Source organism: Triturus cristatus, chromosome 6 (genome assembly GCF_964204655.1).
Source record: "Triturus cristatus chromosome 6, aTriCri1.1, whole genome shotgun sequence".
In the NCBI taxonomy this organism is placed as follows: Eukaryota; Metazoa; Chordata; class Amphibia; order Caudata; family Salamandridae; genus Triturus; species Triturus cristatus.
Window position 1 is genome coordinate 19,480,478 of NC_140589.1, and position 15,008 is coordinate 19,495,485.

Genomic DNA, 15,008 nt, shown 5'->3' on the forward strand with positions numbered 1-15,008 from the left:
GCTTAGTCTCTTGGGCCAATGTGAGAGGTACTTGATGTCAGAGGTCTTGGAAAGCATCCAGGCTTGCTTGATGACTTCAGGCTCAATAGTCTGGTGGGCTTCAGCGGGAGAGGAGAGTCTGATACACGGCATGGATCCCCTCGTTCTCTGGCAGCCATCAAAGGTCAGGGTCTTTAAATCACTGACCAGAACTGCATGGGTAAGTGACTTGTCATTTCTAGGCCTTTAAAGTCTCAGACACTGGCCTGCAGATTGATTACGGGGTGTCCCTAATATGACTACTTACTAGATGGAGGCCTAGACTACGGATCTGTTGGAGCCGGCCTCGTGGCGTGGTCCTGTTCCCCCTCGCCAAGCCGCACGAGGTCCCCTGCACCTCGGGGCTCCTCCATTTTGGATTGTACGTGACTCTGCGCACCAGCCTACGTGACCCCGCTCAACCCGGCCTCGGCCCCAGCAAGCCCCGACATCAAGGCACCAACAACTGGCCAGGGGGTACCACGTGAACACTTCCCCACTCCCGACGGAGGGCAGTATCGATGGGACCCCCAACCGTCCTCCCACACCTAGGTGCGATCGCCCCACAGCTCTCCTGGGCCTGGCGCCTCTCCTGCTGAGCATCTGGCCGCTCCCGACCCGGCCTCTCCGCCCCCCCGGGCGCAAGGGTCCGGACATCAAAGGGCTCTAGACCTATATCTGGGGCGACCCTGCAACAGGACAGCAGTTGTATCCCGGAGTCAAGAGCCCTGCGGATCGGATCGCGGCTGACCCTACGGAGAAAGACTCATCCTGGAACCACGCTCTGAGCCCTGCTGACTACGTCGCGGCTCCACCGTGCTTAAAGACCTTCACGAACATTTGGGGCCCTGCTGACGCTGTCGCCGCCCGACCTTGTTGAACTTGCCATCAGAGCCCGGCTGACCTCGTCGCGGCTCGACCGAAGCGGACCTACCACCGGAGCCCTGCTGACTGTGTCGTGGCTCAACCCAAGCGGAACTATCACCCGAGCCCTGCAGACACCGTCGCGGCTCCCACGTCTGAGCTGCTTTGAGACCAGCACCTGCCGCTCCGATCCCCGGAGCCACCTTCGGCCTAACGCAAGGTCTGGCGCAGAGCTTCCCCGTACCAGGCTGGTACTAAGACTGTCCCGCTACCCTGTCCCTACAAAGACATTGAGACTCTTTCTGGATCTCTCGATCCCCCTGTAAATATTTCGAATGTGCTACTATTGATAAAGTACCTAGATAAGCAACTGATACGGAGTCCTGTGTGGTGGTGTTACTGGGCCTAGTACGATCATAGGAGAAAGACCTCTCCTAGGAGGCTTCTCAGCGGCAGATCAGGCTCACCCCCGGCGCCCAGGAACGATCCGCCTTCTCCACCCCCGATGGGCACTACCACTTTCGGGTGATGCCCTTCGGTATGAAGAACGCCCCAGCGACCTTCCAGAGACTGGTGAACAAGGTCCTGGCCGGACTAGAAGCCTTCAGCGCGGCCTACTTAGACGACATTGCAGTCTTCAGCAACCACTGGGCCGCGCACCTAGGACACCTCAGAGAAGTCCTGGCCGCTCTCAAAAGGGCCGGGCTCACGATTAAGGCCAGCAAGTGCCAGATCGGTCAAGGATCAGTGACCTATCTGGGCCATCAGGTGGGAAGTGGCCAGGTGGCGCCCCTCCAGTTGAAGCTCGATGCCATCCAGGCGTGGGAGCCCCCGCCACCCAAACAGCTGTCCGGGCCTTCTTAGGCCTCACAGGTTACTACCGGCGATTTATCAAAGACTATGGCAGTATTGTGGGCCCCCTCACGGAGCTCACTTCCAAAAAGCAGCCCAAGACGGTGCACTGGACACCCCGCTGTCAGACCGCTTTTGAAACCCTCAAGGCAGCAATGTGCGCTGCCCCTGTACTACAGGCCCCTGACTACGGCAAGGAATTCGTGGTTCAGACAGATGCCTCGGAGAACGGGGTTGGGGCGGTCCTCTCCCAGATGGACACCGAGGGCCTCGACAGACCTGTGGCCTTCATCAGCCGCAGACTGCTGCCCCGAGAACAGAGGTGGAGCACCATCGAGCGGGAGGCCTTCGCCGTGGTATGGGCTCTCAAAAAGCTCCGGCCCTACCTTTTTGGCACTCACTTCCGAGTCCAGACTGACCACCGGCCCCTGCGGTGGCTAATGCAGATGCGGGGCGAGAACCCCAAATTGTTGCGATGGTCCATCTCGCTGCAAGGGATGGACTTCACCGTAGAGCACCGGCCCGGCAACGACCACGCCAATGCCGACGGCCTATCCAGATTTTTCCGCCTCGGCGAGGAGAACCCCCAAGGAGATGGGTGACTCTCCCTGCCTTCAGCTGGGGGGGACGCTTGTTGGAGCCGGCCTCGTGGCGTGGTCCTGTTCCCCCTCGCCAAGCCGCACGAGGTCCCCTGCACCTCGGGGCTCCTCCATTTTGGATTGTCCGTGATTCTGCGCACCAGCCTACGTGGCCCCGCTCAACCCGGCCTCCAGACCTATATCTGGGGCGACCCTGCAACAGGACAGCAGTTGTATCCCGGAGTCAAGAGCCCTGCTGATCGGATCGCGGCTGACCCTACGGAGAAAGACTCATCCTGGAACCACGCTCTGAGCCCTGCTGACTACGTCGCGGCTCCACCTTGCTTAAAGACCTTCACGAACCTTTGGGGCCCTGCTGACGCTGTCACGGCCCGACCTTGTTGAACTTGCCATCAGAGCCCGGCTGACCTCGTCGCGGCTCGACCGAAGCGGACCTACCACCGGAGCCCTGCTGACTGTGTCGCGGCTCGACCCAAGCGGAACTATCACCCGAGCCCTGCAGACACCGTCGCGGCTCTCCACGTCCGAGCTGCTTTGAGAGCAGCACCTGCCGCTCCGATCCCCGGAGCCACCTTCGGCCTAACGCAAGGTCTGGCGCAGAGCTTCCCCGTACCAGGCTGGTACTAAGACTGTCCCGCTACCCTGTCCCTACAAAGACATTGAGACTCTTTCTGGATCTCTCGATCCCCCTGTAAATATTTCGAATGTGCTACTATTGATAAAGTACCTAGATAAGCAACTGATACGGAGTCCTGTGTGGTGGTGTTACTGGGCCTAGTACGATCATAGGAGAAAGACCTCTCCTAGGAGGCTTCTCAGCGGCGCTCGGCTATAACCTTGCGGTAGGAAGGTGCCCCGGAGTGGGCCCCCTGACTCCCCGGTGGTCCTCCCTCCAACAGGATCCATAAAGGTGCGCCCATACGTGCATGTCAAGTTGCAGCAAATGGGATCGATTCAGATAAGCCAGGTAAGACAGGAGTGTTGTGTTTGGTCCTTTTGATTGCCCCAGTATCAGTGGAAGGTGCAATGAAGTTGTCAGGCACTGCATAGACTTCGACAAATGTAGCATCAGCACTGAAGGCTTAGGAAGCAGAACAGACTCCCTAACCCTCCGCTTTGCATCAGAGCATCCGGTAAGAGAGAGAGAGGGAGAGAAGCATTTTGGTAAAATTTGCAATCTGGTCAAAGGTTAAATGGAAGAAGCTTAGTAACTCTAGGGTAAGAGCTACTCACCATGATGTCCCACTCTCCATGACAGGAGAAAATCTAGAAAGGAATACATTTATGAAGTTGTAAAGAGAAGGTAAGACCGTACAGACAAAGACTCCAGAGATCAAAGCAGAAAAACCGCTCAGGATCAGGAGTGACAAAATTCTAGATTCCTGGGTACGATGTGTCTAAGAGGGGCTGTGGGGACACATACAATAAGACCACTGGAGGTGAGCATCCCATGACAGACACTCAGTTATTTCTGTCTCTCTTGGCTTCAGGGGCATGGAGATGGATGGGCAGACGATGTGCCAGAACACTGGGTGAGGCAGACCTCCTGCACTACTACTTGCACTGAACGTCTGCTTTTGCCGACTGGGAGCTCACCTCACTCAACTACCACCTACACAGCGCCAGGGCTGAGAAGCACAGAGATAGTCCTACTTGGATAGGTAGGAACTGTGGCAGTGAACGTTCAAGGGAGGTGCTAGATTATTTGCTACAAGTCTTTAGAGACACCACTGTGAACTAAGACTTGGTCCTTGACAAGACCCCAATTACAGGGATTTGATGAACGTCTCATTGCGTTTCAACAGGGCTGGAGCACCGTGCCTGGAAGGACCGACTAGCTTCATCCTACAGTGAAAGGCAGCCTGCCACAGCCAAACCCAATGGAGCAAGACAGTCTACTGAGCTGAGGTTAGCATAGGAGGGGAAAGATCTTTATGTGACAAACTTTTCTACCCAATGGGTGATCAGGTGCTCTTACACTGCAGGCACGCCAGTACAGAATCATGAGAGACCTTGTACTGATGGCAGCACGTATAATGACTGTGCACCGGGGCACTGCACCACAAACAGAGGTTATGTAGGTCAACTAATTGAAGCGGTAACAGACAAGACACGCATGGCTTTGAGTCAAAGAGATGTACTATAACCTACCAGTGCAGACACAAGCTGAGAAACTAAGGAAAACAAATTAAAAACGATAAGGGCATCGGGGTCAAGGTCTTTAACTGTGGAACATGAGACAAGCACATTTCAATCCACAGGGTTCGACAAAAAAAAAAGGCAAACAGGTGAGGGTAAACTGTAACGATAGGGGACAATGTGCATGAGACACGTGCAAGTGGCACCTGCATGTAAAATCTTTAAATTAACAGCAACACAAGCAGCGAATGTAAACAGAGTAGTGCATTGGCTAATGTAAGCATTCATGCATCAATGTCAGAGAAGCAGTCAATACATCTGGCTGTAGCTTAAGATTAACACTGTCTGCATTGGAGAATCAATAGGAAACGGCCCAACTTAGATTTATTCTCAGGAGAAGAATCCTGAAGCACTTGAGCGAGCCTAGCAACATTCTCAATGAAAGGCTTTCATGAAATTTAGAGGTTTACATACACCGAAGGTGGCAGGAAGGAATCCTTCAGGATTCCAAAACCTGCATATGTAGAGGAAACCGCATGCTATCGACGAGTGAGTATACAGATAGTATAGATGCAAACCAAAAAACATTATCTTCTAAAATCTCCACCACTCATCTTAAACACACATCACCCTCCTGAGGTAGTTTGAATCCAAATGCATACCTCTGGATTTTTCATCCATCTCAGGAAGTTGTATCCCCTCTGCTTTCAGGAGCTCATTGAAAAGTTGTACATCTGTTTCCTCGGTAGGGAGAGTTGGTGTTGGGGCGGCATCGACAGACAGAGAGTCTTTTTTGGATTTTTTGGACAGAGCAGCTCCAGAGTATTCTGTTGGGATGCTGATCCCATTCTGCCCATTCTTCTCCGGACCTCCTTTGTCGAGGAAGTGTTTAATGAAGACATGGGAGCTGCTCAGGTCACTGAGGGTGCAGCCCTTGCAATGTTGGTTTAGGAACCACAATATCTTCTGCGCCAGCTCAATGGGCACCGATAGCTGGACCAGGGCTTCTTCTGGCAACTCTGAAAGCTGTAGAAAAGGACAGTTACAGATGCACTAAGAGGTATCATCTATTATAGATATGACTGACTCCACACCAGAAATGAATAGGATCACAGTAAAACAGCAGCAGCCCGACATGTTGCTGGCTCAGGTCAAGCTACTTTGCCTCAAATGCATCACTGTCAATGAACGCCAGGATATTTACTTTTTCAACTTTCATGCCCAAAGTGTAATTCGATTTCATTGGTTTGATCTGTATTTCTGTGCCTTTCCTCACCCTTTTCTCCCACTGGGCAGACACGATTCTGGAAGATCTTAGTAGACAAGAACGCCATCTAATTCATGAATCTTGCTCCATTTGTACCAGCTGCTTTACCTCTTCTAGAAAAGGGGTGATCGTGCACGGTTTGCCTGAGGTACATACCCCGCTTTGCTCTGATAGGACGTACTACTCTCCTATCATGGTGTTGGGCTCAACCTTACACAGGCATCTGCAAGGCTCTGCTTTAGACAACAGCACATATAAACCAAACACAAAACACAACATTCTGCTAACTGCTCAATGACAGACAGCCCGGTACAGTCCTATCCATTCAGCACACCTGTTCAGTAACCCCTGCTGCACCCATCTACTCCCCTGCGCAATACAGTTCACCTTCGCTGCTTCCCTTACCCATCACCCCCTTCCTCCATGCTGTTACCACTCACTCCCATCCTCCATGCCCTCACGCCTCACTCTTTTTCATCCTCTTGTTACCCCTTACTCCTACTCTTATGTTCTTGTCCCTCACTCCCCTCACTGCGCTCACCCCTCACTTGTGTGTTGCTGCAGTTACCTTTCATTCCCCCACTCTATGCCGTTTCCCATTACTTCCGTTCTCCATGTTGCTACCCCTTACTCAGCTCCACCGTGCTCTTACCTCTCACTTATCTTTCATGTAGTTACCCCTCTACTCACCTTCTCCGTGAAGCTAACCTTCATTCACCGGTTGCTGCAGCTGCATTTTGCTTTCCTCCTCCTTGCTGTTACCACTCACTCAGCTTGTCCTTGTTGTTACACCATGCTCACCTGATGATACAGGGTAAGAAAACAGAACTTACCTGAGGGAGTTTCTCCTCCTTGGCCCCGCCACGCAGCGCTGAGTCCTGAAAAAGAAAGGGAGATCATTAAAACAAAGGAGGGACAATGAAAACAGAAACAGGAAGAAATAGAAGTAGATCAAAGACTATTTACTTATCCCCAGGGACCCGACACAAGACACAAGTGACTGGACACGCCACTGAGGTTACTACCAGGAAAAATGTTGAGAGGAAATGCACAAGCAAGAAGGCAGTGCCCAGCAAATGGAGGGCGACAGTGGAGACCAGAAAACAAAGGTGCCCATGGAGCAGCAGCTGAAGACTCTGGGCTGCAATGCAAGCAGCAGGAGCACCTCCCAACCTCCAAACAGGCCGGGAAGGCATCGGGCTCCCGCTACATTCCTGGGGGGAGGTGGCTTTGTCAGTTGAGTCTTGTACGGGCAACTGATCACATTCCTTAAGCCACTGGCCAGAAGCATATACAGTTACAAAGGAGGGAGAAGCCGATCCTACGTCAAGGCCCCGATAAAGTGGGGAGGGGAAGAGAGGAAAACGAGGACACACTAGAAGAAGGAATAAATTGCAGAGTGAATAAAAGTAATTCCCCAGAAAGCAGCACCGCGTTAAAGACTACCAAGTGAATTACCCACTAGAAAGGCTCAAGACAGACTTTTAACAGATTTCTATAAACCAGAGATTGGAAATACTAGAAAGCGCATTTGTATCTTTATGTTATTTTTTTCTTTGTAGTTTTTACCCTTATCATAAAACCAGAAAATTATCCTTTACTAGATGGTGGGTGGGCAGGACCAACAGGAAAAGAAGGGAGCGTCCCTACCCTTTAGCAGGCTAATTATACTTGACAGCTAAAACCGTCTTCAGATAAAGAATATTAAGTGATCTCCTATTATTTCTATTACAAATTACCCACCGGCGCACTCTCTTTTTCTCCGAGGGGGAGTCGATGGCGACCCAGTCCGGTGGGAGAGACCTAGAGGAAAGAAGAAAAATAAAACATCACCATCTTAGGACCCAGATTGACACTTTCCACCCATTCCACGGGTACTGCTTCGACAGGCAACCCACTACTCTGTCGAGTCACGCATTCACACTGGTGGCTGGAACCATCGAGTCACAAGTGCCTCCCTAAGGCTTTACTTGAGGAGGACGACAATGACCTGAAGCGGAGGGTGTCTGACCCGACCAATTGTTTTCAGACTCTGCCTTGCTGCCAATCAATCAAGAACGGCCACTAAGATAGCCCGGAGCCTGCAGGTGAGCTACAGCAGCCAAACATTTCTGTCCAGTGGCTGGCACAAGGGACAGAGGAGACCGCAACCCCTTAATCGGCAAGGCAAAACACCATCCCCATCCCAAAACACGCCACTTCTGCCCATGCCTAACACCCCAAACATCACCCCTCGCCGACAAAACGGAGGTTATTGAGTTTGGTCAAAAAAACCTCAGTATCAAGTCGAGCATTGTGGCCTCCGGAGGTAGGTAACTGTCCAGTCCCTGTGTCCAATGCCAGGAACCTTGGCATTATGTTTAACAAGGATCTGAAACTTGCCCCACAGATAAATCCAGTCTCCTCTGCATGTTTCTTCACATTAAAAGGTCTTGCATAAGGGGGCGTGGTCTGCAGCCCAAGATGGTGGTCGCTTAAGCGACGAGCTCCGGGCCGGGACTGTACATCCGTTTAATTATCCGATTCTTCCTACCTTGTCGGAAGGTGATTTTGGCGCTGATGGATTATCCTTGCTGGCGGGCTGCCTCGACGATGTTTTACGGGAGCCTGTGACCCCTCTGGAATGGTCTTGTGGACGGCGGAGCTTCCCGGCCTTCCTGCGGCCTGCTGGGAGAGTGGAGCCGCAGACTGTCCTGAGAGCTGGCTGGACTGCGGGTGCCTGCTCCTGGCCGCAGTGCTAAATCTAGATCCCGGCTCTGGGCCTCCGATCCCTCACTGCCGTTGATCGCTTGGGTCGGCATCCTGCCCGGGCTTGCTGTGGTGCTCCAGGTCACTGATACCGCCCGGGAGGACGGGTGTCGTGCCGGTGCCGCTCCGCTGCAGGGGGGGTGGTCCCTCTGGGAGAGGCCCCGGTTGGATGCGGGACCGCTTCGTGCCACAAATCGGTGGCGGGTCCCCAGCTGTGCCTGAATTGCTCCACTGGCCTGAAGGGTGGCTGCGAGAGCTAGATTGGTGCTCCCTGCTTCCCCGGTGATATCGAGGTGAGCGCTGCTGATAGGCGCCGGGGCTTGCATGCTTCGCCCTTTGTGCAAGGCGATATCTGGGGATCTCCGGACTACTGGATGGACTGGTGAGACCTGGGCCGCGGAGGTTGGTCGGTGTGCCCCCCCGCTGCCTCCTGCACTGGTGGTTGAGGCGGGGCGGCCTCTGCATGCCTGGGAGGCCCTGTCGCCCCACGTGTCCACAGCGGATTCATGACAAGGCCGGTGGTGACCTGCGCTGAGCTGGGGTTGGCGGCAAGCTAAGAAAAGTGTGCGGCTGCAGTTGGTGGCCCGTCTTGGTGTACTGGCTGAAGGAATACCGGACTACACTGTAGACTACCTGGACTGAGTGGGCTTTGCACCCCGGGAGCTACATGATACCCTCTTGAGGCCATTTCCTCTGATCCAATACCGGTGTGCTAGGGGAACCCGCTACTGCATGTCATATCGACTATCATACTCCGCCTGGGTACCCAAGGTTGGCCTTGTGATTGGTTTGTGTGGCTTTCCTGCCACTGACTTGTACTGCCGATTAGTGGTGGATGGTAGTTCTCTGGCGTGGCTCCTCTCTGGCTGTGGTGGAGTCTCTGTCCTCTCCTTGCTGTTGCCGAGTGTTCACTGCATTGCTCCACCAAGCCGCCGGCCATGGGCAAGGGAAAGCCTAGGGTGTCTACGAGGTCGGGTTAGAGCGGGATCTCTCTTTCCGCCTTCGGGCCATTCCTTCGTCCTGTCCCATCAAACGGAAGGTAATGTGGAGACTGACACTTTGGGGGACAAACTGGACATGATCTTGCAGGAAATCCGTGATTCTCGCTCTGTGCTGGAAGCGCAATTGGGCATAATCTCAGTGGATCTCAACTTATTGAAGGATGATTATGAGAAACTGGTTGAGAAGGTTAAAACAACTGAGCAGAAGGTGGACACCATGGTACCTCAGGTACAGGCCCATGAAGAGCAATTAAACCATATGCGCCAACAGATTGCCTCCCTCCAGGCACGGGCCGATGATGCGGAAGGCCGGGCACGCCGGAATAACCTCCGAATCGTGGGTCTGCCGGATGGAACGGAAGGATCTACGCCCACGGAGTACACAGAAAACTGGTTGAAGTCTATTGTGGCCCCGACCGGACTGTCAGCACACTTCACAGTCGAATGGGCACATCGGGTTCCTACACGTCGCTCAATCTCAGGCGCCAATCCGCGTCCCATCTTGGCTAGGATTTTGAATTACAGGGATCGAGATCACCTACTGCAGGCGGCGAGAGACAATGGTCCCCTGCAGATTGACAATGCAAAGATTTCAATATTCCCCGATTACACCCTGGCAGTTCAGCGCAGAAGATTTTCCTTTATGGAGGTGAAGGCACGTGCTCAGGCAGCGGGCCTGTCGTTTGCCTTGTTGTTCATGGAAAAACAGAAAATTCTCTATAACCAGCGCTCCCTGTTCTTTGATACTCCTGACAGCGCCTGGGACTGGCTAGACAAGACGTTCCCCGATGTCCAACCTATGAGACGTATGGATTCCTCGCTGCCCAAATCGCTATGCCCCCCTCGGAGGCATAAGAGAGGGCTTCTTACTCAAAATTCGGCCTCCGGCTCCCTGATTCGTCAACAGTTGATAGAGGGCAGGTGAAGGGCACTACATACTGCCTCAACTTTCCGCACCACTCGCCCGGCTATCAGTTCTAGTCTGTCTGAGGGATTCAATACAGACACGGATTCCGATGGCAGCGTTGCACTGTTTCCTTCTGCGACCTCACGACTCACCAATGATCCTCTAGCTTCAGCGGAGTCTTAGATATATGTCTTATAACCTTGTAAGGCATGCTCAGCCTATTATTTTCTTATTGTCCAGTTTGGAGTGCTGTTGTTCACCGTCTGCGCCTTTGACCGAATGGTAGACTGTCATGAACTTATATGCCAGTACGACAGGTAGGGACAGATAAGCAAGCTCCCTGGCCCGGCCCGCGTTCTGGGCACTTTCATGCGTTGTTTGCTGCTCTTGAGTGACTGCTGATAGTGTTGGTGACCTTCCCCCATAGGCGTTGACATTGGTTGATTGTGAAGCATCTTAACCTTGTTTTCACGGTTTGGTCGAATGAAGTTTGGGCGTTGGACCCAGTATTGGGACATTGTTGAGTTAGTTGTAACTATGCCGCATGGTCTGTCGGTCGTGAGGGGGTGGGGGGGGGGGGGGGGGGGGGGGGGTTGTGTTATTGGGATCCGGGGCGATTTCTCATTATTTTTGATGATGCCTGCTGTTAATTATTATACCTTTGTCTCAATGAACGTTCGGTGTATGGGGTCTACGGCTAAGCGACCGAATAGCTGCGCAATTAAATCGCTGTAAAGCACACATAATCTGCTTTCAAGAGACACATCTGATCTCCTCCGAAACCACACAGGAGATGGCAGGGTCAATTTTATGCAACTGCATATTCAGCCTTTTGTAGGGGGGCTGCCATCTGGATTCGGGCGGGCATCCCCTTTTCCCTTAGTGAGAGCGTAATTGGTGATCAGGGCCGGTTTGTCCTCCTGCTGGGAACGTTGGATGGTAGGCAAGTAGTGCTGGGGTCCCTCTATGCACCAAATACAGGTCAAGAAGCATTCTTTACATGGGTCTCCCGAGCACTTGTTGGCTGGTCCCATTTCCCATGGCTCTTGGGCGGGGATTTGAATGCGGTGTTTGATATATGTCTGGATCGTTCCCAAACCCCCTTAATTTAATACTGCAGTGAGGGCACAGGCCGTGACCTTAACACGTTGGGGACAAGGCTGGAATTTGTTGGACGTCTGGAGGGCATTGCACGTAAACATGAGGAAATATTCCTTTTAATCTTACCCCCACAAGCTACACACACGTCTGGATTATTTTATTTGCTCCCAAGATTTATCCTCTTCTATTAAACATTGTGAGTACCTGGGCAAGACTATATCTGACCATAATCCTATAGAGTTGTTATTGACTTGGGGCCGGTCCCCTGCTCCTATTCCAACGTGGAGAATGCAGCCTATACAATTGGAAGACCAGGTATACCGGGCCGCACTGACTACAGCTATTGAAACATATTTCGTGGAGAATGAGGGTACTGCCTCGTCCAGATCTATTGAGTGGGAGGCCTTCAAACTGACTGTACGTGGGGTTGCCATGGGGACTTTGGCAGGATCGCAGAGGGAAACGATCAGGGACATCACTGACCTGGAGGGGGAATTGCAGGCTCTGGAAGTGGCGGCTCAGAGGAGTGCAGACGGCGCGGAGCCACTTCAGTCCGCCAGGATTAAGTATGCTGAGTTGTTGGAGCGCTTACGTATGATAGATCTTAATGCCTACACACTGCGCACACACTCCGAGGCGGATAGGGCCGGTACGCTATTGGCGAGACTGAGCCAACCTACGGTGAGTCCTACTCCCATCTTAGCAGTGAATACGATCAATACCGCGTTAGTTACATCCCAGGGTGAGATCAATGTTGCGTTTCAGGAATATGATGCTCGTTTGTATACCGCCCCATGCTTGGATATCTCGGCTCCCACACTTTCCTTCTTGTCTGAGGTTCAACTTCCCACAGTTTCTGACTCGATCGCTTAGGACTTGACTGCTCTGATTACTGTCGCAGAGATCCGGGAGGCAATAAAGGCGTTGGCCCGTAACAAAACTCCGGGCTCCGATGGCCTCCCTGTGGAGATTTATTCGACATTTGCTGATATGTTGATCCCGAGGTTGCTGCAACTCTATACTTCTTCCTTGGAGGGCGGGGTCCTGCCCCCTACTACCAGAGAGGCGATAGTCACGTCCTTATTAAAGCCTGATAAAGAACCAACTGATCTCCGATCTTATAGGCCGCTTCCTATTCTAAACACAGAATACAAGATACTCAGTAAGGTTTTAGCATCGCGGCTTCTTCCACTTCTTCCTCGATTGATCCATACAGATCAATGTGGATTCATTCCCCAATGCAGTACCTCTCTGAATATCCGCCGACTCCATGCCCTAATGCACGCAGCGTCCGACACTTCACCTCTTGCTGGTTGCTTGTCTTTAGACGTGCACCAAGCATTTGATACCCTGAGCTGGCCGTATATGTTGGCAGTATTGTCTAAATTCGGCCTGCCCCAGTCCTATTGTGCATGGATTAAATTGTTGTACACTTGTCCTACAGAGCGCGCTAAGACGGGTAGGACCATCGCTCCCTCTTATACAATCTCCCGGGGTACGTGCCAGGGCTGCCCCTTATCCCCCATGCTTTTTGTATTAGCCCTCAAACCTCTTGCGCAGTATCTGCGTCAGATTATGATCCCTTATGGCATCCCCTTGCAGAGGGTGATACATTCAGTATCATTATACGCTGATGATATGCTGTTGTATTTTCGAGATTTGGATGCTGATAAACACACAATAGCTGCTGCCTTTTCTAGTTTTGGGGACATTTCTGGCCTGTATCTTAACGCCTCAAAATCGGTCGCCTTCGCCTTCTATAATACTTACGACTCTCCCATTCTACAATTTGGTCAGATGCAATTTAGGGTTGAGCCTATCACTTTTAAATATTTGGGAATTAATGTCTACAGATCATATGTCAATACCATAGATGGTAATGTAGTGCGCACCATTAATTCGCTGCGTTCCCAGATCACCTTCTGGAATACGTTGCCATTGACGGTGGCGGGCCGCTTGGCTGTGTCGAAAATGGTTATGTTACCCCGCCTCCTTTATTATTTAGTGATCTTACCGGTGGTCCTTCCGGCCTGGATTTTTAAACTACTTGACACACTGTTGTCATCTTTGATATGGGGGACGGGTAGGCACCGTCTGGCACTGGCTAAGCTGCAACTACCTAGTGCAGCGGGGGGCATGTGGGCGCCTGATTTTAAAACGTATTGCATAAGGGGACAATTACAGTGGATGGCATATTGGTTAGCGGGTAAGAATTTATTTGAAATTGGGTACTCCCTAGGAATTTTTGTAACTTGGAACCCTTCAATCACAGCTGTGTGCGGGTGCACAAAAGCTGCGTGATCCTCCTGATTTGCTGCACGTTGCATTACATTATTGGAAACAGGCGAAAAGGCTGGCAAGATAGCCATTTCCATACGCCCGAACATCCCGCTCTGTGGACTGCCTACTAGGCGTGGGATACGGTCGATGAATCAACTACAGGGGTGGACGCGGGAGGGGGTAGGGACAGTCTGAGATTTATTTTTCGAGGGCCACTTGATGCCACATGATGAGTTTACACGCACTTATTCGGTGCCTGAAACCTTGTTTCTCACTCATGCTGCAGATGTGCGTTTCACTCGAAGGTATGCAGATCAGAAAGAACCTCCAACTTTCCAATCGCTGAAATCACTACACATTATGGGGCACGGTCAACACTTGGTGCGCTGGGGATATCGTGGCTTAATGGAATATTTGCATGCCCCATTATTGCATCTAAGGCAGAAGTGGGACTTGATATTAGGGAGGGAATTGGAAGATAGGGAATGAGCTTAAATGTTAGAACACCCCCGACGAGTCTCCCGGAATTGTCTAAAAACGATTCAATTATTTATATTACATAAAGCATACCTTGCCCCGGCAACGATAAGAAAGATGTTTCCCAACGCATCCTCGGCATGTCTACGGTGTAAGGTGCCTTAAGCTGACTTTCTTCATATGATATGGTATTGTCCGGTGCTACGGGGGTTTTGGTTGGAGGTTGTTCGGGGATTGGAGATATTGACAGAACGCACACCATGGGACACAGTTGAGGCCTGTCTTCTGGGACTTTTCCCCCTCCCTAGGAAGGCGCAATTGCAACGCAGATTTGCTGGTTTGGCTTTGATGTTGGCTAAATGTATGATAACTCAGCGCTGGAAGTCTACTCTGGCACCCCGTGCAGGCACTTGGCGCGAAGAGGTGGGCAGATGGGCGGTTGCTGAGAGGGAGGCTTTACAGCGCGAAGAGTACAGGGGACTGCGAAAGCAACCGATTTCACTGGACTGGGCGCACCTAGTGGAATTATTTAAGGCTGCCGAGGGGGACGAAACGGTAGAATCACAAAATGCCATGCGAGAAAATGGTACAGATGTCTGACTGCTAACGATATAATGCCTATGCACACTCTACCTTTCTGCCTCCCATTCCTTTCCCCTCTCTCGAGTTCTGCTCCTTTTATCCTTCTTTGACTTTATCTCCTTCGGGGCCTCCCCCTTTTTCCTTCCCCCCCCTTTTCCCCCTCCTCCTTGCTT

At 52.0% G+C, this 15,008-nt stretch overlaps 1 protein-coding gene across 1 annotated transcript in view; it reads right to left on the reverse strand.

The window, feature by feature from the left end:
- Positions 1-15,008, reverse strand: part of LOC146813655 (cullin-9-like) — a 570,887-nt gene that overhangs the window by 392,432 nt on the left and 163,447 nt on the right. The window contains exons 9-11 of the mRNA XM_085610143.1: positions 7,483-7,542; positions 6,573-6,617; positions 5,135-5,498 (exon numbers count right to left, since the gene is read on the reverse strand). Of these exons, the coding sequence (XP_085466269.1) occupies positions 5,135-5,498; positions 6,573-6,617; positions 7,483-7,542 (469 nt within the window). The remainder of the gene's footprint in view (positions 1-5,134; positions 5,499-6,572; positions 6,618-7,482; positions 7,543-15,008) is intronic.